This window comes from Solanum verrucosum, unplaced genomic scaffold (assembly GCF_900185275.1).
Source record: "Solanum verrucosum unplaced genomic scaffold, falcon-dt-bn FXZP01000008.1, whole genome shotgun sequence".
Classification (NCBI taxonomy): Eukaryota; Viridiplantae; Streptophyta; class Magnoliopsida; order Solanales; family Solanaceae; genus Solanum; species Solanum verrucosum.
In genome coordinates this window covers 2,413,932-2,441,723 of record NW_026020195.1, presented here as the reverse complement: position 1 = coordinate 2,441,723, position 27,792 = coordinate 2,413,932, and the positions used below count along the sequence as shown (strand labels likewise).

Sequence of the window (27,792 nt, the reverse complement as noted above, 5' to 3'; positions counted from 1 at the left end):
AATCCAAAAATTATAAATTGGTAAAAGTTGTTTATCATCAGCTCTTCCAAGTTTCTGCATCACATAGCGAGAAAAAAAAAAGGTACACCGACTCATTTCCAAATTATGCTGTATAATATATCATGCATGGGTTTTTTAATTTGTATAGTTTCCACAAATTAATTAATATATAAATATATATATGTATATATCTTTTTCTAGCTTAGAAGAGAATTAATAGTATTCTCATTTATCTTGGACGTGACCTAATTCTGAGCTTAGTAGGTCACGTCTCTAGATCACCTTATTAGGCAAATGAAGCACTATTAGCTATCCGCTTAACGATATTTGTACATACTAATTGCTACTATAAGCTTGTTAGTGGAAGACGGGATTATAAGGTGGGGAATCAAAATTATTGAGGTAAGTTATAATTAAGATCCCCTAATATAGCTTCTTGAATTCTGATGACTTGGGTATTTCAGGAGATTGTTGGTTTAGCTAAAGTTTAGTAATTTTTTTAAAAGTTATATGAGTTTTGTTACTCTGCATATCAGTGATGTAAAGTGTTGAATGGGTAGAAAGTGTGTTGATGGAGGAACATTGGATTTATGGTAATTAGCTTCTCCATATTTCTGCTGGTTCAGTTAGTTTGAGAGATTGCTTCTTATTACCAGTAAGTTGAAAGTTGAAAATATTAGAGAAAAAAAGTATGAGTTGCAGATTGTATATGGTCATAAATAGATTGTGGATTACAAGTCCCTGGTTATCGAAAAATGGATTGCAAACTCCAAATTTTAGCCTGTACTAGTGTTTAAATGCATGTTTAGGTGCCATGTCGGTGTCAAGTAACATTACTTCAACCATACCAAAACATTAACTCATCTCTTTGTTATTTAATTTGTGCAAGGGAGGACAGATTCTTTGTTTGTTTGTTTATATCTTTGCTTGCCTTTTCACATTTTCTTCCTAATCTATCATCTTGGATATTATGACTTAATTGAAAGCTGGAATCTTTCTTTGTGATCATGCTAATTATTGGATGTGCACTAGTCATTTTCTGTATCACTTGTTAATGGCACAGATATTTGGAATCTTGCAGAAATATCCCCCAACAGTCAGGCGTTTGCTTTCCATAAAGAGTATAAATTTTGATCGTAAACAGATACTTATAACATTCAAGAATGAAGTTTGGTAAGGAATTCAAAAGGGAAATGGTCCCAGAGTGGATAGAAGCTTATGTGGACTACACTGGACTCAAACAAATATTACAGGAGATCCGCCGTTTCAAGGAAAGCAATCAGCCTCCAACGCCTGCAACATCTTTAGATCAGAGGTTGGCATTGTATCGCAACTTTAGTGGTCTAAATCTACAAGGCAGTGTTCAGAATACTAGTGATATTGAGAACCAGGTGATAGCAGTAAACACTGTGCCACACGAAAACTACAGAAAATTTTACAAAACCAAGTTCCTGGCATCTCCTGAAGGAGCAGAAAATGAAATTAGCTTCTTTGACAAACTAGACCATGAATTCAACAAAGTTAATACCTTCTATAAGGACAAGGTGGATGAAGTCATGAGGGAAGTAACTTTACTGAATAAACAGATGGATGCTTTGATCGCGTTACGTATCAAGGTAATGGATCCGGGTTTCAATGCATTTCCTTCCCTTCAAAGTCTTTCCTTGGACATTAACAATTCAACACCTTCGAGGATCACATCTCCTCTCAGAATGACGGTTGTAGGTAAGGGACTCGATCAAATCCACTTCATGAATTTCACATATTAGATGTGCAACTTTGAGAGAATATGACTCTTTAATATGTTCTAATAAGGAGTTTATGAGCTTAACAGGTAGTAACTATATAGCAATAAAATTGATAGTTGGAATTTTCATGATGCTGATCCCCCTTCGGAGCAGACTCAATGACAAACCAACAGTAACTCATCAAATAATACTCCTTCCATTTCAATTTGTTTGTCTGCTTTTGACTTACCCCAGAGTTTTAAGAAAAAATAAAGAAAGACTTTTGAATCTTGTGGTTTTAAACTAAAGTCATGTAGAATGTACTAAAATGTCTTTTAATCTTGCCAAAAAAAAAGGAAAGAGACAGACTAAAAAGGAAAGTAAGACAAACAAATTGAAATAGAGGGAGTATAATTATGCAAGTAACCTGGATATTATGGTAAGAGCTGCGTGAGTATGCTATGTTTGGTAAGGTCAACAAAGTTCAATAGTGTAGTACTTGAAGCTCTACCAGAGAAACCACATCTTCTGTATTTTAGTTGGCCTTCAGTTGGCTACAAGGTCCAATCTCAACTTAGTACTTGCAGCTTACATCTGCTTACATAGCCCAACTCTACGACTATCTTTCGCTTCATTGTGTGATTAGGCAGATGATGTTTATGTATATTTGGTTCTACTGCATTTTCAGATTCTTCACTGTCAATGTGCAGATACAGATGATATGCCTGTCAGTCCAAGTTTTGACCCCACTTATGGAAGACAGGTTTCTATGACTAATGCTTCATATCCAAAGCTTCCCATCAACCGCAATTCTTTAAGAGAGAACAGAGATACTGATTCACAAAAAACAGATCCTCTTGAAATCCTAGATCATGTTAAGATTGTTAATACATTTGAAAGTCCCATATCAACTATAAGAGGTGTCTTGAGCGAATCCAAGGAGAATGATTTGAGTTATAAGAAAGAGGAACTAAAGAAGGTTGAACATAGGCTGAAGCTTATTTTCATTGAGTTCTATCAAAAACTTCGCCATCTAAAACACTTCAGGTAGTGCAAACTAAATTCTGACTTGCTTTAATTTTCTTTCCAAAATTATTCTTTCAATTTAATTATTCTCTGGCTCTCTGCATTTGGCCTGCTACTTCTTGGATGAACTTACAACAGCTATATGAACCTGTCTGCATTCTCCAAGATCCTCAAAAAGTACGAAAAGGTTAGGTTTCACTAACCAAAAGCTTATTTCAATAGCCTGCCTTTCAGTTACATTTACATTATACTCCCTCCGTTTCAATTTATTTATCTGGTTTTGACTTGGCACGGAGTTTAAGAAAGTAAAAAAGACTTTTGAATCTTATAGTCTTGAAATAAAGATATATAGAATATACCAAAATGCCCTTTAATCTTGTGGTTTTAAAATATGTTGTGGAAAGTTGAAATTAAAGAGTAGCCAAAAAGGAAAGAGACAGTCTTTCTGTAACGATTAAAAAGGAAAGACAAATAAATTGAAAAGGAGGGAGTATTAGCTATAAGTGAAAGCAACATTTTGAGCAAGTTCCAGGAATGCTGCAGTCTGTCACCAAGGAACTTAAAATCCTGAAATTTTGGATCCTTTTCCCAAGTGCAGATTACATCTAGAAAAGCAGCAAGATCATACTTGAAAATGGTGGATAACTCTTACCTTGGGAGCTCTGAGGAGGTTAGTCTGATATATCCTTCCACCATTAGGATTATGTTGTTCTTGTAAAAAAACGAGAATTTTATCGTAGTGTTGTACTTGAAACTGACTGTTACATCATAGGTTACCAGTCTTCTGGACAGGGTGGAGACCACCTTCATCAAGCATTTTTCGCAGTCGAACCGCAGAGAAGGCATGAAGATATTGCGGCCAAAGCATAAAAGAGAAAAACATCGTATAACATTCATGTCAGGCAAGTAATGCAAATATATGATGTACAGAACTGATTGGACAGTCAATTTTTTTAGATATGATGTTGTCTTTTTTTGCATTTTATAGTACCCTTTATATTTTGGTCCTTCATTCACAATTTTCAGGCTTCTTTTCTGGTTGCTCAATTGCTCTACTAGTTGCTGTAATTCTATTAAGAGATGACAGAAAGTTGATAGATAAAGATGAAGGCACCTCTTATTTGGACAAGATAGTTCCACTTTACAAGTAAGGGAGGATAAAACTCTTTTCTATGCGAATATACCTAATACCAGCATAATGAAAAACCATACTTGGGGTTTCCTGAGCCTGTAATTTGACTAGAGAAGAGTTTTGAATTGTCTGGCAGTTTTTATGCATACATTGTGTTGCATATGCTTTTATATGCTGCAAACATATATTTCTGGAGGCACTACAAAATCAACTATGCATTTATCTTTGGTTTCAAGCAAGGGACCGAGTTAAGCTTTAGGGAAGTCTTTCTTCTTAGCAATGGTCTAGCAATGCTCGTCCTTGCCGCTCTCCTGATGCATCTGCACATGAATTCAAGAGCTGAAGTATATGGTACACATATTGAATATGTTCCTCTGGGATTGATAATGGTAAAATTTTAGAGCTTTCTGACTGATCAGTTCTACTGTATTTACTTTCTTTCACCAAAGATAATTCTCTATTCAGGTACTTCTTTTCATTACTTTCTGCCCGTTTAACATCATTTATCGCTCAAGTCGTTGGTTCCTTATAAGATGCGTCTTCCGCTGTATCTGTGCTCCTCTTTACAAGGTATATTCAACAGATAATGAGTCGTAAATCAAAACTATATAGTTATATCCAGGTGGGCTAACTCTCTCTTTAAATTCTCATTTTGTGCAGGTTACTCTTCCAGATTTCTTTCTAGCAGACCAGCTGACTAGCCAGGTTCTGTGACTTCTTGACATTGTAGAGTTTAGTTTCTACTTCATCTTTTAGTTGTTGTAGCGGTTTTAACTTCCTACATAATACAGGTTGAAGCAATAAGGAGTTTGGAGTATTACATTTGCTATTATACTTGGATTAAACCTTCGCATGGACATAATACGTGCCAAAGTCACAATGTCTATAACATATTTTACTTCATTCTAGCAATCATACCATATTGGTTTCGGTTTTTTCAGGTTTGACAACAACTTTTGATTGTTAGTTCATTACTGTAAATTGTGTATATGAAAAGATGAGTGCCACTAAGGATCTTCCATCCTCCTTTCATCTCTTGTGATTCCCCCTGCCTGTGTTTTGTTTCTAGGACATGGGACATCTTCTAGATTGTTTTCACAATTTATGAAAATCCAACATCTCTTGCTCAGCTATATCCTTGGTGGCTTTAAGCATAAATCATATTCTGTTAGGAACTCGCTTCTCTTAATATATTTTTATCTTCTCCATAATGTACTAATAACATATATCTCTTGCTTCTACTGAAAACTGAAGCCTCGGCAATGAGATGACTCATGGTAAAGGGTGTAAAGTTTTCATCAGCATTGAACCTAGAATTCCCCTATGATATCTGTGAACGAATCTGCACATCTAAAGCATGACCTTAGATAGGAGGTTGTGGAGGGTACAAATTAGGGTAGAAGGTTAGTATGTAGTAGAGTTGGATCTTGTTTATCTTTCCATACTGGCGGTCGTAGTATTTCTCCTAGTTTCTTTTCCTTCAATTTCTGTTACTGGTAGTCGTAGTATTTCTCCTATAGTTTCTTTTCCTTCAATTTTTGTTACTGCTAGTCAAACTAATATGGGTTTGCAAATTTTAGCTCCGATAACATGTGAAAGAATACAACATTCAAAACCTTTTAAGCAAAGGATGGAAGTTAAATATTATATATACACCTTTGAAAGTTCTTACATAACCCAGGCGGGACAACTGTATATAACTTAATAGTATCTTTATGCCATTTCTTTCAATACTCAAGAATGGAATATTTTCCTTTACAGTAGACTTAAAGATCCATATGCTTTCACTGTAGTGTGTCCGTCGACTGTTTGAAGAAAAGGATCAAGCACAGGCATACAATGGCTTGAGATACTTTTTGACAATTCTGGCAGTCGTTATTAAAACAGCTTATGTACTGAGAAAGAGTTTGACTTGGGAGGTGTTGGTTATACTGAGCTCACTTATCACAACTCTTTTCAACACATACTGGGATATAGTTGTCGATTGGGGGCTGTTGAGAAGGAAGTCCAAGAACAAGTTCTTGCGGGATAAGCTCATACTGCACCATAAAAGTGTATACTTCACAGCCATGGTAGCTTCCATATGACAATTAAGTTGTTCCGATTCATTTTAAGATGAGCTGTTAGCTACTCTTAACTTTTTTCATTCTCACAGGTCTTGGATGTTTTGCTCAGATTTGCCTGGCTACAACTGGTATTAAGATTCAACGTGCACTCTTTGCGAGGAAGTACTGTCTCAAGCATATTTGCTTGCTTAGAAGTGATTCGACGTGGCATGTGGAATTTTTTCAGGTATTACAATCTCTCATGCCACATTTTCTTTTGGATCAGTTGTTCCCAACTTAAAATGACTTGCAGAAAAACTGTGTATTGACGTATTTATCATCTTTGAAGTTCTGTGAATTGACATTGGACAGCTCACAGCAGTTTTGCTGTCCATGTACAGTCTTGTTGATAATTGTACGCGAACTGAGATATATACATTGTAATTTATCAGGTTGGAAAATGAGCACCTGAACAATGTGGGGAAATACCGGGCATTCAAGTCAGTACCACTTCCTTTCGCGTACCATGAAGAGGATGATCACAAAGAAGAATAAATATGAACATTTATCTATCCCCATTACCTTATCAGAGTGCTAGCAACTGCCAAACTTTAGCAAACAGCAAATGTCATTCATCATGAAGAGTTCACATGTCAAATGTTGTCTGATATACAACATTTGCTATCTAAGCTCAGGAAGTTGTTACATTTATGGGCTTAAAGGCAGACGCCAAGAGTAGAACGCGTGTGAAAGAGCTTAATTTTCACACACAAAAAACCAGGCAGATTCCAGAACAAGGCAAAGATGTGCAATGACAAGGAGGGAGAGAAAGAATACATTGTTGAGAATTATACTAATTTTAAAAATTTCTTGATTGTATATTGTTCAAGTCGAAGATAGTAAATAGTGTTGCATTTGTTCATAGTTACTATTGCATTTGTTCATAGTTCAGAATGATTTCGAACTACATAATCAAGTGAATGATCAAGAAGAAAAAAAAAATCAAACATATTTAATTTTATTAATCATATTTAATGGCTTTAGGCTACCAAATTCATTGAGCCAATATATTGTTATGTTCCCAAACTTCATATGTTATGACATTCCTTTTGTGGACGATTTTAAACCATTTAGCAAACCGTATTTTCCTTTTCCATTGCTAGGGGTAATTTTTATCTAGAAGATACTAGTTGTCTTGTCATGTTGTGCCAACCCTGGGAAAAAAAAAAAAAACAGTTCTTTTATTTGGCATTAATAATTTTCATTGACCTGACTTTCTTCTAAATAAATGAATAAATAAATAATGTCCTATATGTAATAAAAAAGGGTTTAAGAGGAGGTTTATGAGCAGCCTGGGAAACTTTACTTGCATGCTTTCAGATTCAAACCCTAGCTCCCCCAATTCAACAATCCTCACCATGTCTTCCTCACCGACCCACGGATCAAAATCTGAAATTGAAGAGACCCATCAAGCTGAAACGGGTGAAACCCAAAAACCTAAGGAGGAAGACCAAGAAGAAATTGGAAACGATGAGGAAGAAGAGGAGGAGGGTGAATGTGGCTTTTGCTTATTTATGAAAGGGGGAGGTTGTAAAGACTCTTTTATTGATTGGGAAAAATGTATTGAAGAGGGGGAGAAGAACAAAGAGGATATAGTGGAAAAGTGTTTTGAGGTTACTTCTGCTTTGAAGAAGTGTATGGAGGTCCACTCTGACTATTATGCTCCTATATTACAAGCTGAGAAAGCTGCAGAGGCTGAATTGGAGAAGGAGAAGGAGAAGCAGAAGGAGCAAGGAAATGACGGCAACGACACCGGATCAGACACCAAATTGGAAGGGAGTTCAAATAGTTCTTAGCTAAAGCAGAGGCTAGTAAGTCTGCAGAATCAGAAAAAAAAATGATATTTTTTGCTTGGAATGTTATAGGTGATTTTGATAATTAAAAAGTGGAAACTGGGAGATTCTTTTGAATTGAGGGAAGAGAATAGTCCAATAATTGTACTGAAGTTGCCTCAAATTTTAACTTTCTCATGAACTGAATAATTAGTTGCATTTGTCTTGTGTCTTTTGTATACTCAGCGAAATTTGGTGTAAACTATAGTTTCTTCTGATTTATGATATAATGATACTGGAATGAGCAGAAGAAATCTTCCAGCTATGACCTTCAACTCTTGATCTGCAATTTCTGTCTTTTTTTTTTTCGATAAATAAGAATTTGATGTTAGTTTATTGCTGTTGGAATTAGTATATTAGTTGTTGATTTGTGTGTAAATGCATTAATTGTGAGGAAAAAAAGTGTGGATGCATTAAGGAAAAATCAGATGGATTGACTACTTGCTATCTGTATTCTTCATCAGTTTAGGAGTATCTATTTCTTTTTTTTCTGCAAGGTTTTGACTTTCAACTGTCTCAAAAGAAACTTGATCTGAGTACTAGTTGGTAATTGGTTAAACTTGATCTGAGTACTAGTTGGTAATTGGTTATTGGTTTGAATCTTTTGAAAACCAGTGAGATAACTCTCTATTTTCCATGTGTTCAGCTGGAAACAGACTGAGCAAGATAAGAATGCAAGATTGCATTTGTAGAGCTATGGTAATGTTATTGCATCTTGTTACATTCTACTATCAGTTGTTAAGATCCATGAGCCACTCATATAGCTTATCAAAGTTATCTTAATATTAAGGGAAAAGGGTCAAAAATGCCCTTAAACTATGTGAAAGGAACAAAAATGCCCTCCGTTTATAGTTTGGCTCAAAAATGCCCTTAGCGTTAATACTTTGTTTCAAAAATGCCCTTAAACTATATGAAAGGAACAAAAATGCCATCCGTTTGTAGTTTGGTCCAAAAATGCCCTTACCGTTAATATTTTGGTCCAAAATTGCCCTTATTGTTATTTAATGGGTAAAAAATGCTCATTTTTCAAATAAATATTTTTTTTAACACATTCTTTTCTAATAATGTTTTTTTTTAAATTAGCAAATGTTTATCCTACTTCAATTTAGAAAAAAATAAAAAATGAAAATATTTCTTATTTTTTATCGTTATATAAATATAAATTAATGATGGATATACTATAATCTTATATATGACATATATTATATGTCCAAAGGGTACATGACGTTATTCTATTTTAATTGATAAAATGAGATTAAGAAGAAAAAAAATATTTCCTACCTTTTTATTTGTTAAAGTGATTTTAGAAGAAAGAAAACAATAATAGTGTTCTTCAATAATATTTTAATTAGGAAAAAAATGTGTTTAAAAAGAAAATATATATATTTATTCGGAAAAGGGCATTTTTGACCCATTTTGTAACTATAGGGGGATTTCTGGACCAAAGTATTGACGGTAAGGGCATTTTTGAGCCAAACTATAAAGGGATGACATTTTTGTTCCTTTCACATAGTTTAAGGGCATTTTTGAACCAAAGTATTAACGCTAAGGGCATTTTTGAGCCAAACTATAAACGAAGGGCATTTTTGTTCCTTTCACATAGTTTAAGGGCATTTTTGACCCTTTTCCCTAATATTAATATGGTATAATAAAGTGAGACATTATTCTATTTACTCGTCAATGACATCAATCCCATGTTTTGGACAATTTAAGTTTTCTAAAAGACAAACTATGTGTTTCTAAAGGTTCTTGCTTGACAAGAGTTACCTTTCCTAATACTGATAAAGTTTGAGTCTTTGATATCAACTCAACTTCTTTGCTTATCCGTTGCAGTACATGAGTTTTTGTTTTTTCAATTGTTTGACTGAAGACAAATTGTGAATATAGTATGCCAGAAAAAGTAAAGGGTAGACCCAGTCTTTCAGTGCTGTTGCCTGCAAGAATCTCAAGTTCCTAAACTGTAAATATATACATCCTTACCATCTATAGCTTTTATTGATTTCGTTTGAAGACTTGACAGTACAAATGAAGTAGGTTTTTGGTTGTATCCTGCTGCTGCTGTTAATTGCCTGATCTTTTGTAATGTATGCTACTAAAGGTTCCATGATATAGTCATAATGGCAGGTATCTGCATGTACAATGCATTTTAAGCCACTGATGTTGTCCTCTGCACTGTACTATAAAAGGAAGTGCATCCTGTTGCACTGCTTCTCAACCAGATATTCCGAGGAGAATATTTGTTCCCATACCCAGAGGAAAATGCTGTTTTATGTTGGAAAAATATGGTTAGGCTTTTACTGCTGCTTAACATTACACCTGCATTCAGCACTGTACTCCAGGAAGTGTGTATCAAGTAGATTAGCTGATAAACCGGGGCTTATGTTAGTGCTCTTCATATGACTTTTGCTTAGGTTGTTTAATCTCTTTAGCTCATTATATCTCATTTCTTGCTTGTTGATTGAATCTCATCATCTTTTAGATAGCTCGCATCTCTCTTACCTTCTCCTTTTTAGAAGAAGATAGTCTGTTTACATTATGAAATAGCGTTTCAAGAGATCTGCTCCTGTTGTGCTCCAAACACATTAACATTTTATTTTTCTTACAGATGAGGCTATCCGTAACGACCATCATACAAAATACCAATGCAATACCTGTGAACTGATATGAACAGAAATTCAAATTCCCCTCCCTGGCTGCATACTTCCTATGTCATGTATACTGCAGCGTTCATCAATTTGTCCCTGTCATATTCGTATTTTCATTTTGTGTTGTGTGCAATCTGGTGCTGTGGTATGCTAGAAGCTACAATATGGTCCATTTTACTTGCTGTTTATCCTTTTTGGTGCTTGCATCTTAAACAGCTCTTTCGATCTTAGTTTTGCTGGTCTATGACCTAGTCATATTGAACTATTAGTACTGTGTATCATCGTTTTGCTTCGTGGCAATCATGATTTACCCTGATTGGCTTATCTTTGAGTTGAGATTCTTGTGTGTTCTTGCTCTACTTGTGGATTGGCTTATATCCTTGAGGCTCTGGAGACCGTTTGAGGATTTTGTCCCAAAATCTGTATAATGCCCTCATTTCAACCAACCTTTCCATCTCTGTCCATGTGTTTTTGAGCTGCTCTTAGCAGTCTGATGTTTGTAAATATTCAGTTTCATTTGGTTCTGGGACTCGAAATGACAATGTTTTTTTTTTTTTTTAATTTGCTTATATTGTGTATTGTATCTCTTTGCCTCTGGTTGCGTATATCATTCTCATTGCCTAATAGTGGCTGACTTGTGGGGTAATTGGACATAACACAATTTTGCCCGTCAAACCATATCACTCGCAGGGGTAGGGGAACTTTGGGAGGAGATAACAAGGTGGGAAATCAAACATATATGGTTGTATTTGTTGATACAAGTTGTGTTTGTTGATATTGAGTGAATACACAAGGAACAAATACATTTGATACAAATCAATTGTATTTATGATACAATGAATACAACATGAATTCATCCTCTCTCAAATCTCGATCACCTCTACTCCCTCTCCCAGTCATGCTCATCTCTCTCCTACTACTTACATGTAGTTATGAATCATAATTAAGTCAACTGTAACTATCGAATTCTAGTTAAGCTCAAACTATAATCATTTTTGAAAGCTCCTTATCGTAAAAAAAAGAAAAGCCAAGTTACTTTGGCGTTTTGTAACATTTTACTTCCCTATTTTCCTGAAACAAAAAGGATAAACAAAGACCAAACAAAAAGATTACTGTAACTTGCTAGAATTAGAAATCAAGCCCAAAAATGTGGTGGTTTAATTAGAGCAGCCCATCAGACATTCAATGAACTTGTATGACACTAGCCCGTTATCCTTCCACTGCACAGAGCGGGAGCTATTCGTTGCTCTGTGAAACCAGCCTCACGCAGTCCACCCCGCTCTAGGAGCCCAGCAGCCCAAGCCTTCGCTTGGGCCACAAGACCCAACTCTGTGCTTGGACAGGGCTGGCCAGAGAATTGTCACACAAGCCCTACCTTCTGGACATGCTCAACATTCCACAACACTAATGCCCCCACTTGAGTTACAAGCCCACGCTACTGAGCTCGGCGATGTGAACACTGCTTCTTGCAAAAATAAAGAGGCAAATAGCTATACTTATCAACGATGTGGGAGAGCACTTGGGGATAAAAGTATTAATTAAGCTTAATAGAAGAAAAAAGAAAATGTTGTTCATTCTTCTTCCTTTTTCTAGTTAGTTGTTTCATTATCTGCTAGTACTAATTATGTGACTGGCATGGCTATGATTATGTGCTTAAATATCAGCTGGAAAAGGAAATGCTGCTAGAACCCGGGGAAATCGCGATTCCATAACATTAACAACCATCATAAAGGCATTTGATATTCCTGATAGAGCTATTAGATTTGCATCAGAGCAGAAAACTACATGGGATGAGTTTACAGCTGCAGTCCGGCAGTCACATGAGGGACGAATGGGGCGGGGCTGATTGTACTTGATACCACAGTTATTTACAGGAATATAACCCTTTCTACAATCAAATGCTCTAAAATATGGAGCAAAGAGATGTAACTGTTGAATATTTATCTAAATGTCATGCCCAAAAAGGGTGCTTGAAGCAAATCCGAATCGTGTGCTGAGAAATCAGATAGATAAATTGAGTTTGATGACCATATATTCATCTTTTCTAGTGCATCTTCTTCTGTTTAAAAGTACAAGCATAGAAACAACAAGCAATAACATGCCTAGTGTAATCCCACAAGTGGGGTCTGGGTAAGGAAGCATAGAGGTGACAGAAAAACCATTTAAAAAAAATAACAGCTTTAGATGAGAGGAAGATAGTGATCTTCTCAATCAAATTCTACATCCTTGAGATATCTGAGGTTGTTTTTTCAACTTTTCTCCTTCTGATGTTTGAGGATCTTCACAAGAAGACGATAAGAAACTGCTCGTAATTTCATTATTTACATCAAATAAAAATTGACCTTGTAATATAACTCAACTAGACAGATCATAAGTTCTGCAGAAGTTTTTATTTTGGCTCCCAAAATATGATATCCCCTTGCTCTCCAACAAGACCAAGATCTTTAAGCCTCCTTTCTTGGTAGTATTCTAATTCATCTAGTTCCAATTCTCTTTCTCTAAAGATATCGTCGATTTGTTGTAAAACCTTCTTCTCTCCTGCTCTTATCCCTACTGCTATCTGAAGCCTTGAACTGAGGTTCCCTTCCTCCATCAGTTTCTCATCCTACAATCATTGTTGTGTTCAATGCCATAAAACGGTTTTATTCATAAGATTGAGAATCCAGATACCATAGAATTTAGCAGAATGCTTTAAAGGAAGGAGACATGAAAATACGGACGGCTAAAATATAGTAGGACAAGAGGCAATGACAATGTCTTAGTAACACAATTAACTAGTGATGTAAATATACCTCTTCAATTGTGGTGTGATAGGCTGAAAGTGCAGATTTGCATGCATCTCGTACGACTTTACATATGAGCTCCTCATTTGCTCTGCTGACAGGTAACTCAAGATGACCCCAAACAGCATTTCTGAAAATTGATTCTAGTAGGAAAGCATCAGTTCCACTAAGTGCAACCAGCCTTAGATATGGAATCAGAAAAGGGGGCAGAGATTGTCCAAGTTTTATGTCAAAGTAAGCACTTTCTCCTAGGCCATTTGACTCTGCTATATCCAGCTTATCCTCATAAAAATCATCAGACTCTGATATTTCCAAAGTTAACGTAAATGCATCACGAGCTGAAGTACTTGGTTCGATGAAGCCATAGTCAAGAGCCATATCAGCATTGCTTTTGTTCAAGTCATATTGGATGAAAAGCTGTCAAAATCAACCAAGTTGGCTATTGTTCATTAACGGATGATCAAATTGAAATGCTACATAATGCATGTGATTATGAGTTAGGAAGTAATGAATAATTGTTTTCACAATATTAGCTTTTCAATGAACAATAGCAGAATGACTTGTTCTCTACTGAAGATAGTTTCTGAATTTTGAAGAACTCAGTAAGCTTTACCTGGTCTCCAGCCTTCAGTTTCAATGGACTTCGTAAAGAAAATAACAAATCCCACGAGAACAGACCTGCTGGTCCCCTAACTTCATGGGCATGATCTTCTGTGGTCACTCTGGCATTGTGGTTTGTCTGATAAGTAAACCATTCGTATAACGTTATTCACCAATCCATCATAGCCAATAAAATGATGAAATGCTATATAACAATGAAATTCTAACAACATTTACTGCAGGTGCACAGAGCCAGAGCCTCACCATTGTGGGCTTCTTATGAGCAGTCAGTCATCATTAAAATACTTCAATTGCTTATCTAAGTAGTTTTCATTACCTAAAATCTTACCAGGTCAGCAAAAGGAACCAGAATAAGATTTTGATTCCGAAGACGAGAAAATGCCCTTGATCTGAGCATTCCAAATGCCCAGAAGAAATCATCCAAGGTTATGGGAAAAGGGAAAAGCTGCTTGTTAGGAAGTATGACTTCTTCTTCCACTTTTTGAAATTCATTTTGCACATAATCTTTCACACTCAATGTTGTGCTTAAAAGTTGAGTCCCTGTAAATGATAGCATGACAAACAAAATGAATCACAAATACCTGGAACTCCCAAATTCTCACTTAATCAAACAAGGGACATCACATTTCTTATCTAGCAACAAGCAATTTCATCATCGTTAGAGAAAATGCCATCACGTTCTACATATTTGATTATGGAATATAATCAAGACAATCATGTAACAACCCTATACAAAGGCATTACCAGTATCTCTAACTAAGTCATAATCACAATTCCATAGGTTATATGAAAACCATAAACTAGCCTACCATATAAAATATTGCATCCAAAGCCGGAAACAAACTTCAAGAGATTCTGTAACCATATGATAACTCTCAATAGTCCAAAATTTTAAGACTAATAAAATAAGCAACTAGGACTTGCCATGACGCGATGATACAGTTGCTCCTTTGGTAACCTAAAGGTCATGGGTTTAAGGCGTGAAAACGTACTCTTGTAGAGATACAAGGGGAAGGCTGCAGTTTAGAGTACTTTGTCAAAGGGCAAGGCACTTAAGTAATAAAACTAGAGTTTAAGTTCTACATACTGCACAGTCCAAAAATGTTTATACAATGGCGTGGAGCTCGATTTACTTCCCCTTACGAGCGCACACATACAAAAAGAAAGCTAGTTGTGGGCTTCGGTTTCCATAAAATACTCAGACGGTGTGGGTGGCACACAGTGAATGAACACAAAAATCTGCAATTTTCCTATTTAAGGTTTTGTTTTTACATAGTAAAGCAGATTAGATTACCTTGAATCTCAGAAAGCTCCTCTTCAGACCTGCACTGGAAGAACATATCAAGCAACCTTCATCAGCAATACAACTTCCAAAAATAATTATTCATAACAACATATCCAGTGTAATTATACAATTTGGGGTCAGCGGAAGCAAAAATTACACAAAAATCTGCCTTCAATATGCAGACCTGACACCACCTTGAGAAAAGCAAGCAAAAATTACTCATAAAATTAAAAGAAAAGAAGCAAATTGAAGGCAGACCCACCAATATATAGTGGAATCAGTAGACTCTGGAAGAACAGCCATGTAATATTTCCACTTTGAATCATCTCTCCATTTCTCTCTAAGCAAGAAAAGAGCAACAGAAATCCAAGGTTTCAATCCAGTACACACATTCCCAATTTCAGTATCTGCAACTGCATCTGGATTAATCCAGAACCTTCTAGGAACTTCTAGAACTGTCTCCCCTTTAGCTATATCTCTCTTAGCAACTAATCCTAAACCTTCTGGTACAATTCCTGGCTTTACAGGTGTCTTTGCTGATACAACCCCTTCATCACATAGCCACTTCCAGAATGTTTGGACTGGTTCTGGGATATTTGGGTCAAGTTCTTTTAACTGAAGTGAGTTTATCAAGAATGGTTTTGGGGAACTGTGTAAAGATTGAAACTTTGTTCTGAATCTTTTGGTTTTGAGTGGACAGAGGAAAGATGAAGAGGGTAAAGAGAAAACAGAAGCCATTTGTTCTAGCTTTGTTTCCCTCTTAGCTAGATTGGTTTGGTTCTACTGGATTTCAGAGTAACTAGATTTCCAGATGAGGTTGTTAATCAGTTAAGACAAGACCTTTTCTATCTTCTTTATTTTATTAAGTTAATTAAAATATAATATCTATCATCATATCTTTTTTATTGTGCTTCGATAATCACATTATTTTGTCGTTGTTATTATTCCTTTCTTGTAGGCTCTGCAATGCTTTCTGTATTAGTTGTTCTGTTTGCCTCGCTATTTTCTTCTTCTTTTACTTTGTTGCACTTGATTTGAGGGTCTTTCGAAACCGTCCTCTACCTCGAGGCGTAATAGTAAAATTTGTGTATAATCTACCTTCCCAGTCCCAGATATGACTTGTGAAATTTCCCTGGTTATATTGTTGTTGTATTAATAACAAATTTTCTATTCCTGACATAATTAATCTTTTCCACATCGCTGATAAATAAAGCTATTTGCCTCTTTATTTGTGCAGTGAGCATAACTCATACTGCCGAGCTCAGTACCGTGGACTTGTAACTCAAGTGGGGGCATTAGTGTGGTGGAATGTTGGACATATCCAAATGGTTGGGCTTGCGTGGCAATTTTCTGGCCTGCCTTATCCAAGCACAGAGTTGGGTCCCGTAGTCTATGGCGAAGGCTTGGGCTGCTGGGCTCCTAAAGTGGGCTGGACTGCGTGAGGCTGGTTTCACAGAGCAACGAATATTTCCCGCTTTGTGCAGTGGAAGGATAACGAGCCAGTGTCGCACAAGTCCAATGAATGCCTGATGGACTGCTCTAATTAAACCACCACTTTTGTCTTGTAGTCAAGTTCCATGACCACACCTCAAAGCTAACCATAACCAGTCATTTGTTTGAGACTAGGATAAATATACAATGCTTCAACTGCATAACATTACAACCATTTAAGTATTATTCATCATTTTTTTTAGTCCTTTTTCATTCTGCAATCATTAAAGAACAAATGAGATAACATTTGTAGAACCAAGTAAGCTAAAGTGAAGCATGGCTTCTGTTTTCTCTTCTTCTTTCCTCTGTCCACTCAAAACCACAAAATTAAGAATAAAGCTTCAAACTTTACAGAGTTCTCAAAAACCATTCTTGATAAATTCACTTCAGTTAAGAGAACTTGACCCAAAAATCCCACAACCAGTTCAAACATTCTGGAAGTGGCTATGTGATGAAGGAGTTGTATCAATAAAGACACCTGTAAAGCCAGGAATTGTAGCAGAGGGTTTAGGATTAGTTGCTAACAGAGATATTTCAAAAGGGGAAACAGTTTTAGGAGTGCCTAAAAGGTTCTGGATCAACACAGATACAGTTGCAGAATCTGAAATTGGGAATGTGTGTACTGGATTAGAACCTTGGATTTCTCTTGCTCTCTTCTTGTTGAGAGAGAAATGGAAAGATGATTCCAAGTGGAAATATTACATGGCTGTTCTTCCAGAGTCTACTGATTCCACTATATATTGGTGGGTCTGCCTTCAAATTTATTTTTTTCCTTGTTATTGTTAGGCTGGATTAGAGTCCCTCATTAGCTAGATTTTGAGTTTGACTTAGGCTCAATTGTCATATGTTTACATGGTATCGGGTCCATCCCGTTTGGGCTTCCGGTCCACACTCCAGATGCGTCTGGATGTGAAGGGGAGTGTAAGAGTGGGTTAGAGTCCCACATTGGTTCGAGGGATGATTTGTTTATATGGTCTTGGTCACTCTTCTACCCATGAACTAGCTTTTGGGGTTGAGTTAGGTTCAAGTGTCATATCATTATCTTTACAGGTTTTATGAATATTTTTTTCTTTTGAAGTTGTGTTGCTGATGTTGCTTGGTATGTTCTTTCAGTGCAGGTCTGAAGAGGAGCTCTCTGAGATTCAAGGTAAACTTGTTTCCTTGTAAAACATGCCTTTAATAGGAAAATTTCAGATTAAGTGTTCATGATGGAGTTAAGTTATATATACTAACATTGTAAATTATTTTTTAACTCTATATGGTTACACAATCTCTTGAAGCTTGTTTCTGCACTGGATGCAATCTTGTATGTTGTAGCTATAGGCTGCTTGATTGTTTTCATGTAACCTGTGAAATTGTGATCCCTTATGACTTGGTTATAGAGATTGGTATGCCTTTTATATAGAACTGTTGCGTGATTCTCTTGATTATACTCCATAGTCAAATAAGTAGAGTGGGATGGCACATTGGCACTGTCTCTAAGCAAAGTTGAAACTGCCCTTAGGTAAGAAATGTGATGTTGCATGTTTGATTAAGTGAGATGTTAAGTTCTCTAAGTACTTGTGATAAGAAATGTGATGTTGCATGTTTGGCGTGCTATCATTTGCAGGAACTCAACTTTTAAGCACAACGTTGAGTGTGAAAGAGTATGTGCAAAGTGAATTTCAAAAATTGGAAGAACAAGTCATACTTGGTAACAAGCAGCTTTTCCCTTTTCCTATAACCTTGGATGATTTCTTCTGGGCATTTGGAATACTCAGATCAAGGGCGTTTTCCCGTGGTGGGATTCAAAATCTAATGCTGGTCCCCTTTGCTGACCTGGTAAGATTTTAGGTAAACAAAATTACTTAGATGAGCAATTCTAGTGATGAATGACTACTTATAAGAAGCCCACAATGAAAAGGAGGAAGTGTTGGATTAAGAAATAAATTCATCTTAGTTACAAGATTGATTCAAAAGTATGTTGATGATCAAATGAACCTATATAGACATGAAAGCTTTAGCTTCAGTTAGAAACGAGTATTAAAAGAGTCTGAGGACTGTTGTCAGAATTTCATTGTTTGTTGAAGTTCATTTCCAAATTCCGATACAGTAGTTCACCTACGTTTTTGGCTATCGATTGGTGAATAACGTTATACAAATGGTTTACTTATCAGGCAAACCACAGTGTCAAAGTGACCACAGAAGATCATATCCATGAAATTGGGGGACCAGCAGGTCTGTTCTCCTGGGACTTGTTATTTTCTTTTCAAAGTCCATTGAAACTGAAGGCTGGTGACCAGGTAAGGCTTGCTGAGTTTTTCAAAAAAAAGTCATTCTGCTATTGGTCATACAAATTCCAACATTTTGAATTAAAACATTCATTACTTCCTATCTCATAATTTCATGCATTATGTAGCATTTTTGCTGTATCATCTGTTAAGAGTCTATAGGAGGCCTAGTTTGCTTCATATATTTGATTGAAGATTTGAAGTACTTCTGTTAGAACTAAAACCTTTAATGTACTCATACCAAAGTGGTACATAACAGATGTGTTTTTGACAGTTTCTTATCCAATATGGCTTGAATAAAAGCAATGCTGATATGGCTATTGGCTATGGCTTCATCGAACCAAACTCAGCTCGTGATGCATTTACATTAACATTGGAAATATCAAAGACTGACTATTTTAATGGGGACAAGCTGGATATAGCAGAGTCAAATGGCCTAGGAGAAACTGCTGACTTTGACATAAAACTTGGACAATCTCTCCCTCCTTCTCTATTTCCATATCTTAGGCTGGTTGCCCTTGGTGGAACTGATAATTTCCTAATAGAATCAATTTCTGGAAATGCTGTTTGGAATCTTCTCGAGTTGCCTGTCAGCAGAGCAAACGAAGAGCTCATATGTAAAGTTGTACGAGATTTATGCAGGTCTGCACTTTCTGGATATCACACCACAATTGAAGAGGTATGGCATTGTCATTCCTCGTCTTACTATATTTTGGTTGTCCATGTCTTCATTGTCGCCTTCCTTTGAAGCATTCTGCTAAATACTATGGTATCTGGACTCTGAATCATATGAATAAAACTATTTTTATCTCCATTATGTAGTACATGTATTGTCTTTTGGCATTGAACACAATGATTATTGTAGGATGAGAAACTGATGAAGGAAGGGAACCTCAGTTCAAGGCTTCAGATAGCAGTAGGGGTGAGAGCAGGGGAGAAGAAGGTTTTACAACAACTCGACGGTATTTTTAGAGAAAGAGAACTGGAACTAGATGAATTAGAGTACTACCAAGAAAGGAGGCTTAAAGATCTTGATTTTGTTGGAGAGCCAAAGTAAGGAACTCTCTGCTGACCTTATGACCATTCTAGTTGAGTTATAACAGCTTGGACTTCAAAGGCAAAGGCGGATCTAGAATTTTAAGTATATAGGCTCCTATAAGAACCTCAACTTAGCTATATGACTTCTCAGCACACAATACAAATTTTCTCCAAGTACCCTTTTTTGGGCATGACAATTAGATAAATGAACAAACTGTTACATCTTTTTGCTCCACATTTTAGAGCATTTGATTGTAAAAAAAGGTTATATTCCTGTAAAAAACTGTGGTATCAAGTACAATCAACACTGTCCAACTTGTGGAAGAAAGTAAAAACATATGAACAAAATGAATGAACACATTAACATGGCACTTCTTTTCTTTTTGACAAGTATGACACGTTTGGTTTCTTCATTTTTTCCCTCCTGCTTCTCCCAGTTATAGACTGCATATCTATGACAAAACACCTCTCCAAAATGCCCTGACGACTGAAGGCCGCATTTCAGCCCTTTGGCCAACAGATCTGGATTGTACATACCAACAACTTTACGCCTTTCCCTTTGCTTTCTTCACAAAACGCCTGTGCATTACTATGGAGTAACTACCCATGGAGGACATGCCCTGAATTGCATTTCATTGGACAGCAGTGGAATTATCAGGCCCAAACAAGTCATCACAGGTTTTACTCTCACACAGACACTCCTGTGGATTTGCATAAAAATAATCTTCTTCTTTTGGTTTGTCTGCAATGACTCTGCGTCGAGCCAGTTGTCCCATTCGTCCCTCATGTGACTGCCGGACTGTAGCTGTAAACTCATCCCATGTAAGTGTTCCGTTCTGATGCAAATCTAATAACTCTACCAGTTTTTTTCGATCCAATCGCATGGTTTTCTTAAACCCAAGATACCTGCAAAAAATAATCAGAAATGCCTTCATAATGTTGTTAATGTTATGGAATCATTTCCAGCGCAGTAGGTAATATGTACCTACGATGACCTTCAACAACTTTAGCCATGTTCCCATCATAAGTGGGAACAAATACATTACTAGCAGTTGAAACGATGAAATCCAGGGCTGCCATCTGAGATGAATGATTCTGGAAATGCTGCAATTCCCCAGGTTCTAGCAGCATGTCCTTTTTCACCTATTATTAAACATAATAGGTAAGAAGGATAATTAGCTCATAGTGTCCAGTAAATAGTCACAATGAATTCCTCAGCAATAAAAAAACTGGCAGTACAAAACGTAGAACATTTTGAACACATTTCCAGGCTACCAAATGTCTCAAAGAATGTCAGGTTATTCAATGAACAGAATACTTGTATCAGAGATCACTGTCCAAGTTGCTCATCACCTCAATATATGCAATAGACTACAAGAATGTTGGCTAAGGCACATGTTCGCTATTCCATGCAACAGATTTCGGATAAATGTTTAAGACACAGCCCTAAAACTGGTAGTTTAAATGTCCCAGCAACAGATAAAAATAATCACTTACAATTTTTGGGAAGGCAGCTCTCAAAGAAGCAAGCCTATGTTCACCTCCATAAATGTCACCAGATGCAATATATATTTGTATATCTTTATCAAAACCCAACGCTTGCAAAATCAAAGCTGTCTCTTCTGGGGTGAGAGGACACAATCCATGAGATCTCTTCTCCTCAGATACAATTTCTTTCTCCCTCCACCAAGGGAATGCATACCTAAGGAAACAAAGGCAACCAGAAAGGAATTTACTATATAGACAACAAGTTTGCGTGTTGGTCAAGACAAAAGGGTGAAATAGAGAAAATTGTATCGGTGGGAGTGGGAGAACAAAGTGAAATCATTAAATCATCCAACAATGTAAAACTTTAAAATCTTGAGATAGAAAATAAAAGTTATGAGTAAATGTCATTGTCACAACAGCAGCTCATAGTTTATGTTAGTAACCCACTGGTATCCAATCCACTAATTTTATTATGCCCATGACGAGGGCAGGCTGACCGCTGACGAAGGCGGATCAACTTCTTTCCATATTTTTTTAAAGAAAAAAACAAAAAAGAGAATAAAACTAAAATACAACAGTTGTTCTGAGATGATCACCTTAACCGTTTGAGCTCCTCAGCTTCCTCCTCAGTGCAGCCATGGGTGCAACCAGAGAATGCCAACATATCCATCTCATATCTTAGATGCAATGCTACAAATGGCCCTCTCTCCTGAAGCATTCGTACCAATTTTTCTCCCAAAGCCTCAATATCTGGAGTGAATTTCAATGCCTGGAAATTCACACGACATCTGAGTTTTTGAAGCTCAAGAGGAATCCCATTGTTTGCTAGCCTAGTATCTGTTCTGTTGAAATGTATTACTTGATGCTTGCTGAAGAGAGGCAGAATCTGCAATAGTAATCCGAATGTGTTAAAGCAGGTTAAATTACAACTGTTGATGAGGCATATATAGCTTCAGAGCAGATATATTCAATTATCAAGGTATTAGAATCATTGTATGCAGATTGATTCCAGTATCAAAAGCAGTACATGAAACTACATACAGCAAAAAGAGAAGTACTTTGAAAGTTGAGATGTATCGTATAAGATTAAGCACTAGTCTTCTAAATGACAGACAAATGACAATGTCCACAGTCACGAAGAACAATCGACGGTGTAGGTCAATCACAAATTGATAATAAGACAAGAATGTATTGCAAGTAGATAAACCTGTTGCAAGTAGTACTTTTCATTTGACCAGCTAACAGGAGGCATTTCTAGCAGTTGGTATCCATATCTCCTGCTGAACCTCTTTGGCAGTCTCTTTATTATCCGAACTTCATCTCTTAGTGAATCAATGAAGTGTCTCACATCAAAAATATCATCAAAATTGCTGCCAAGAAATGTTACAACTTGTTATAAAACACGAAGCAATAGGTCAAAGAACTACATCTACATAACACCAGAAATACCTAGGATCTGCCCAGAAGGATGTTTTATCAAGCTTTGGGACAACCAAAGTTAGATTTAAAAGACGTGCAACAGTCACCATGTCACAGATCTACATTCAAAAGATGGAAGAATTAGTTACAGATTAGGAGTTTGATACAGTTTCGGATTTTTTGACTTTCTTTCCATATGAATTGGACAAGAATGTATAAAGAAAAAAAAAGAAGAACAAATACTAACGGCTGCACGCATTTGATTCAAGCCACCATTGCAGGACACTTGAAGAAACCCATTATTTGTATAATTTCCTGCATAATGTCATATGTCAAAATTGTTATGAATGTTAGAAGAAGCAGAATTTGGAACTCATACAAAGATACAGTTCCTATTACTGGTACACTGATGAGACTAGGTAACAGTACTTTTGGAGTTTTGGTCACTGAATGTTTAGTTAGTAGAATAGCAGATATATAAGTTTTTTGGATAATTAAGTAAATCTTTAATGATTCAAAACAGCACTAATATTGTGCTGACATCTGTATAACTGATTACAAAGATCAATTCCTACTCTAAACTGAAAGGAACTGATGAAGTCTAAGAATGTGTCTACATCATTTACAAAATCCAACCTACACCAAAATGCTAGCGGAAGTGTACAATTGCACATGGAGATATATAAACTGAAACACAATGTCTCATATTGCAAGAAAAAGGTTGCCTCCAGCAACTTAAAATGTACTTTCATCCATAAAAGTATGTTTACATCTATCCCCTTATAATTGAGACATTTCTTTCTTTTACTAGTTCCTCATTGTTGCGACATTTCGTCTAGCAGCATTAATTTGTTCAAAAACATCAGGAAAAATTATGTTTACACTACTTCATGATTCACGCTAGACGATTAACCCCGGGAAAAATGGGAAGAATATGAGACATTTCACCCTATTTCGGATGGAGAAAATTCTGTCTTAAATATTAAAAAGAAAGCTGTAATAAGGAATGCTACAGAGAGGACTAGAAAAGAAAGTCTCTCATCCAGTCCTTTTCTCGACTTCCCTTCAAAAAAAACATTTGTTTTTATCTCTCAGGAAGCACTTCTTACTAATCCAATTGATTATCGTCAACAGACTAAGCATAGATCCAATGAGCACCTTCATTAGCTTTTCAGAATATAGTTTTTAAAATGGGAAGAGTATATATGTTCTGATTTCTGAAAAGCTAATGGAGTCTCTCATTGGATCTATGCTTAGTTAGTCAAGGAACATGAGTTTAGGTTCCCTATTTCACACATGGTGACTTCATTAACTTTTTCAGAATATATAGTATTATGTTCCATTTTTCAGGAATGCTTAATAAAGCAGTATGTCACAAGATTACAGGACCTGGAATGGGGAAATATAATAGCATCAATCGAAAGTAAATCAATTAGCAGAGGAAAACACACCATAAACGGATACCGATTTGGGACGAAAATAAGACATTTGAAACCAAATTTAAACCTTACCTAATTCTAACCATAAACCTTTTAAGCTGACATTTTTCTTATTTCCAATTGGACACCGAAGGGACAAAACTAAAAATAGGAAGACAGACTGACTATAGACATCCCATTGGTAGCTCTCTCTAGATTATAGATCTGTTAAGGTCGTACTTCCAAACCATCAGATCTCAAAAACTATGAATACCATGCTCAGGTCTCTCTCCTAATTCTTCTTTTTCTTTTTCCCTCTCAATCTATGTCAATCAATTAACTCGCCTCAATCTCAAACTAGTTAGCATCAACTATATAATCCTCTTTTGCATTCCGCTCTGGTAGGGGCGCCTGCATTCAAATGCTAAACTTTGACGTTTTCAGCAAATTAGGGATTCTCTAAAACTAGAAGTTCTTTAAATCTCACGTTCTATAAGTCTCTATTTATCCTAAGTTCCTAACTATACTAAAAAGAGCGGATCAATTACCAGACCTCACACAAGTGTAACAACAACAACTATGTTTTAATCCCAACTACTACGCATCTCTATTCTCCCATATGGATCCTTCACTTCCATTGGTGTTAGGTTATTAGCTAAAGAATTACAACCAACTTAATATACAGCAAACAGATCATATACTCTAACAACCACAACAACATACCCAGTATAGTCCCACAAAGTAGGGTATGAAGAGGGTAGAGTGTACGTAGACCTTACCCCTACCTCAAAGGTAGAGAGGTTGTTTCCAATAGACCTTGGCTTAAGGAAAAACAGTCCAAAGCAGTTCCGAAAAAGAAGTAACATAAGTACAAAAAACAACCAATAATAATAAAAACAACATATAATAACAGAACAGAAACTACAATAAATATCATAATTGAGGTACAAGAAACAATATACATTAACAGAAATCGAAGGACAAGAAACTACAGGAGCAATACACGACTACTAATATAAACGGAAAGATCACATACTTCAATGACATCATTTAACTAACTAAATACTTTGGAAAAAAACATGTAACTAATAGAGATTCAAGCTCAGAGAAACTCACTAGGTGGAAGAAGAGGCAAAGGAGAAAGCAAAGTCTCTTCAACATGAACAGACATCTTAGTAGTATAACCAGTAAAACCCGAAAACCAACGTGGATTATAAAGCTCCCAAACAGCAATAAGCTGAACCAAACATGTCCATATCAAAATGCTGGAACAAACCCTTATAAACAAAACTTTTAATCTAGTCCTCTGTATCATCTGCGCTTGTAATGGTAGTACTTTCTCACTTCTAACATGTACCTCACTCTCGGATCTAACCTCCATTTTACCTCCTCTTCACTCTTCATAGCCAATACTTCAACCCCAAATCACCAAACCCCTCAAATCTCTTCATACACAAATTCCTCATATGTACATGCATGTTAAGGTAATACCCAATTGCATCAAAACTCAAACCACATTGGAAAATGAGAAATTATCACCCCAGATTGACTAAAAATTTAAACTTTTCAACACCCAATATGGAAAAAGATCTCAACTTTGGAGCAAAACCAAGAAATGAGGAAAATGGAAAATTATAACCCCAGATTGACAAAAAAATTCAAGACCCAAAATGAAAAAAAACTGGAACTTTTCAACACCCAATATGGAAAAAAATCTCAACTTTGAGCAAAACCAAGAAATGGGAAAAATGGGAAATCTATGAAGAAGCAAAAGATGAGAAGCGGTGATGAAATTAATTTTTTTTTTAGGGGTGTCAAGAATGCAGCACAAGGAGAAAGCTGTAGTAGGGACAATAGTCAATGTGCTTTAAATCTGAAGAAAAAAAATATGCTTTTAATGAATTTTCTGAAAACTTTTTTCTCTGTATAAAGATAAAAACTTGTACAGTATCTTGAAGTAGCAGGATCTAAGGAAGAAAATGACAGAGATGGAAGAGATCTAAGATTATCATGAAAGAAAAAAAGAATAAATATTTAACTTAGAATTTTGTACCCAAAAATGTACTTTCTACGTAATAGTATTAAACAAATAGTGCAAATTAACACACTCAAATATAGTAATGGAAAATTAATTACTCTTTTATGTGTTATTAATTTAGATGTGTTGCTTTCCTTTTTTTTTCTTTTTTAATTGGAGAAAGAAAAAAGTCAATCCATATACAGTAAATTTTTAAATATCAAAAATTTAAAAGAGACTTTTTGGTATTTTAAATTAAGCTCTCATCTGTCAATAAATCAAAATTATTTATATTGAATTAATTTAGAATACTATTAAATTGTTTTTTAGTTTATAAATCAAAGTGAAGTGGCATAAAGGGACTTGAACTTGTGACTAAACTAATCAAGTGTGTTGTAAATTCTCTCTTCTCACAAATTAAATTAAAATAATTACTGTAAAAAAAAGATTCTCTTAGACCCATAATACGTCAGATAGTGCGTGATATAGTGTATACAATTATAAGATTTTACAATAACACGTAAGAGGTTAATTATCTTATAATTACAGAATAATTGTAATAAAAAAGATCTAAATAAAACTGTAATTTGAGGTACAATTTCCTTATAAGATGAATATGTTAATTTGATTGTTAATAGTTCTGTTCACTTTTACTTATTCATTATTTCAAAAATAGATTTTTACTTAATCATTTTTTAAGATATTCATATTGATATAAATATTATGATAAAATACTTATATTAATTAAATTATTTAATGACGATTACTCTCATAAGGAAATGACTGATGCATTCTTTTTCGATGTTATTTGATTTTAATTAACTAAGGTATATCTCCAACATTAAAAATCAATGATAAACTCGAAAACTATTTATTAATGTCAAATAAATATAGAGAAGAATGTAACTTTGATAATTCTATTTATACATCTTATTAATTATATAAATCATTAATATAACATTTTTTTTTAAGAATTTCAAATCTACTAAAAAAGAAAGCCTAATTTTAACATTTTCAATCCAATCAACATCACTTTTAGCAAATTTAAAGGTCTTTCCTTTTCTATATATCCCTTTCACCACCACCTTTAAAAATATAAAAGAAAAATAATTCATTTAAAGGGAAAATCTGGATTTAATATTTTAATTTCAAGAAAGAAAATGATAAAAGTAGAATTTTGGGAGAAAGAAATAAGGTTAAAATTAGAAAAGGGGTTCAAAATTAGAGGGGAAACGTTCCTTTGAAGTGAAGATAGTTTTTTGGCAAATTCATAAATAGGCCAACTACAAATAGAGAGCCAATCATATTGAAATAAATATAATTTAATAGCCAATATTATATTCATTAAGAATTACCAAATTATTCTTATTTACTAAATGTAAAATTTGAATTCTTTGTTATTATAATCTTAAACTTTATATTCAATTGAATTAAAAGTGAAGCAAATAAAATATTTGTATAGTTGAGACTTTGAGAGCAAAATTTGGCTTGTTTC

The 27,792-nt window shown here is 35.4% G+C and overlaps 5 protein-coding genes across 5 annotated transcripts; 3 read left to right on the top strand and 2 right to left on the bottom strand.

Annotated features, from left to right (window-relative positions):
• The first annotated feature begins 1,118 nt into the window (after positions 1-1,118).
• On the top strand, positions 1,119-6,701 carry LOC125829918 (phosphate transporter PHO1 homolog 10-like). Its single transcript, XM_049509143.1, has 13 exons — positions 1,119-1,725; positions 2,438-2,774; positions 2,892-2,940; positions 3,352-3,423; positions 3,526-3,655; positions 3,780-3,900; positions 4,022-4,274; positions 4,351-4,455; positions 4,546-4,590; positions 4,677-4,826; positions 5,679-5,957; positions 6,041-6,177; positions 6,383-6,701. The coding sequence occupies exons 1-13, from the start codon at positions 1,164-1,166 to the stop codon at positions 6,483-6,485; spliced, it is 2,343 nt and encodes a 780-aa protein (XP_049365100.1). The 5' UTR covers positions 1,119-1,163; the 3' UTR covers positions 6,486-6,701.
• A 555-nt stretch (positions 6,702-7,256) lies between these two features.
• On the top strand, positions 7,257-8,097 carry LOC125829712 (transcription elongation factor SPT5-like). Its single transcript, XM_049508904.1, has one exon. The coding sequence runs from the start codon at positions 7,274-7,276 to the stop codon at positions 7,784-7,786; it is 513 nt and encodes a 170-aa protein (XP_049364861.1). The 5' UTR covers positions 7,257-7,273; the 3' UTR covers positions 7,787-8,097.
• A 4,559-nt stretch (positions 8,098-12,656) lies between these two features.
• Positions 12,657-16,008, bottom strand: LOC125829731 (ribulose-1,5 bisphosphate carboxylase/oxygenase large subunit N-methyltransferase, chloroplastic). Its single transcript, XM_049508922.1, has 6 exons — positions 15,419-16,008; positions 15,166-15,194; positions 14,200-14,411; positions 13,864-13,989; positions 13,260-13,667; positions 12,657-13,072 (listed from the first exon to the last, which is right to left on the bottom strand). Exons 1-6 carry the CDS (start codon positions 15,892-15,894, stop codon positions 12,857-12,859), a joined length of 1,467 nt encoding a protein of 488 aa, XP_049364879.1. The 5' UTR covers positions 15,895-16,008; the 3' UTR covers positions 12,657-12,856.
• Positions 16,009-16,823: 815 nt separating this feature from the next.
• Positions 16,824-20,323, top strand: LOC125829689 (ribulose-1,5 bisphosphate carboxylase/oxygenase large subunit N-methyltransferase, chloroplastic-like). Its single transcript, XM_049508875.1, has 6 exons — positions 16,824-17,390; positions 17,766-17,794; positions 18,257-18,468; positions 18,804-18,929; positions 19,192-19,596; positions 19,783-20,323. The coding sequence occupies exons 1-6, from the start codon at positions 16,924-16,926 to the stop codon at positions 19,972-19,974; spliced, it is 1,431 nt and encodes a 476-aa protein (XP_049364832.1). The 5' UTR covers positions 16,824-16,923; the 3' UTR covers positions 19,975-20,323.
• Positions 20,213-26,103, bottom strand: LOC125829688 (rhamnogalacturonan I rhamnosyltransferase 1). Its single transcript, XM_049508874.1, has 8 exons — positions 25,397-26,103; positions 23,110-23,177; positions 22,893-22,981; positions 22,651-22,813; positions 22,040-22,329; positions 21,453-21,657; positions 20,941-21,098; positions 20,213-20,861 (listed from the first exon to the last, which is right to left on the bottom strand). The coding sequence occupies exons 1-8, from the start codon at positions 25,659-25,661 to the stop codon at positions 20,588-20,590; spliced, it is 1,512 nt and encodes a 503-aa protein (XP_049364831.1). The 5' UTR covers positions 25,662-26,103; the 3' UTR covers positions 20,213-20,587.
• Positions 26,104-27,792: the final 1,689 nt, after the last annotated feature.

Excerpts from the sequence above, each read along its gene's own strand:
- LOC125829918 (XM_049509143.1), top strand. The coding sequence starts at position 1,164 with ATGAAGTTTGGTAAGGAATTCAAAAGGGAAATGGTCCCAGAGTGGATA. Across the intron at positions 1,726-2,437 it reads TCTCAGAATGACGGTTGTAG|ATACAGATGATATGCCTGTC; the intron begins GTAAGGGACTCG and ends GTCAATGTGCAG. Across the intron at positions 3,656-3,779 it reads TCGTATAACATTCATGTCAG|GCTTCTTTTCTGGTTGCTCA; the intron begins GCAAGTAATGCA and ends CACAATTTTCAG.
- LOC125829712 (XM_049508904.1), top strand. The coding sequence starts at position 7,274 with ATGAGCAGCCTGGGAAACTTTACTTGCATGCTTTCAGATTCAAACCCT.
- LOC125829731 (XM_049508922.1), bottom strand. The coding sequence starts at position 15,894 with ATGGCTTCTGTTTTCTCTTTACCCTCTTCATCTTTCCTCTGTCCACTC. Across the intron at positions 13,990-14,199 it reads TGGTTCCTTTTGCTGACCTG|ACAAACCACAATGCCAGAGT; the intron begins GTAAGATTTTAG and ends TTTACTTATCAG. Across the intron at positions 13,073-13,259 it reads ATCACACCACAATTGAAGAG|GATGAGAAACTGATGGAGGA; the intron begins GTATATTTACAT and ends CAATGATTGTAG.
- LOC125829689 (XM_049508875.1), top strand. The coding sequence starts at position 16,924 with ATGGCTTCTGTTTTCTCTTCTTCTTTCCTCTGTCCACTCAAAACCACA. Across the intron at positions 18,469-18,803 it reads TGGTCCCCTTTGCTGACCTG|GCAAACCACAGTGTCAAAGT; the intron begins GTAAGATTTTAG and ends TTTACTTATCAG. Across the intron at positions 18,930-19,191 it reads AACTGAAGGCTGGTGACCAG|TTTCTTATCCAATATGGCTT; the intron begins GTAAGGCTTGCT and ends TGTTTTTGACAG.
- LOC125829688 (XM_049508874.1), bottom strand. The coding sequence starts at position 25,661 with ATGGAGGTTAGATCCGAGAGTGAGGTACATGTTAGAAGTGAGAAAGTA. Across the intron at positions 22,814-22,892 it reads TCCTTCTGGGCAGATCCTAG|CAATTTTGATGATATTTTTG; the intron begins GTATTTCTGGTG and ends ATTTCTTGGCAG. Across the intron at positions 21,099-21,452 it reads GAGCTGCCTTCCCAAAAATT|GTGAAAAAGGACATGCTGCT; the intron begins GTAAGTGATTAT and ends GTTTAATAATAG.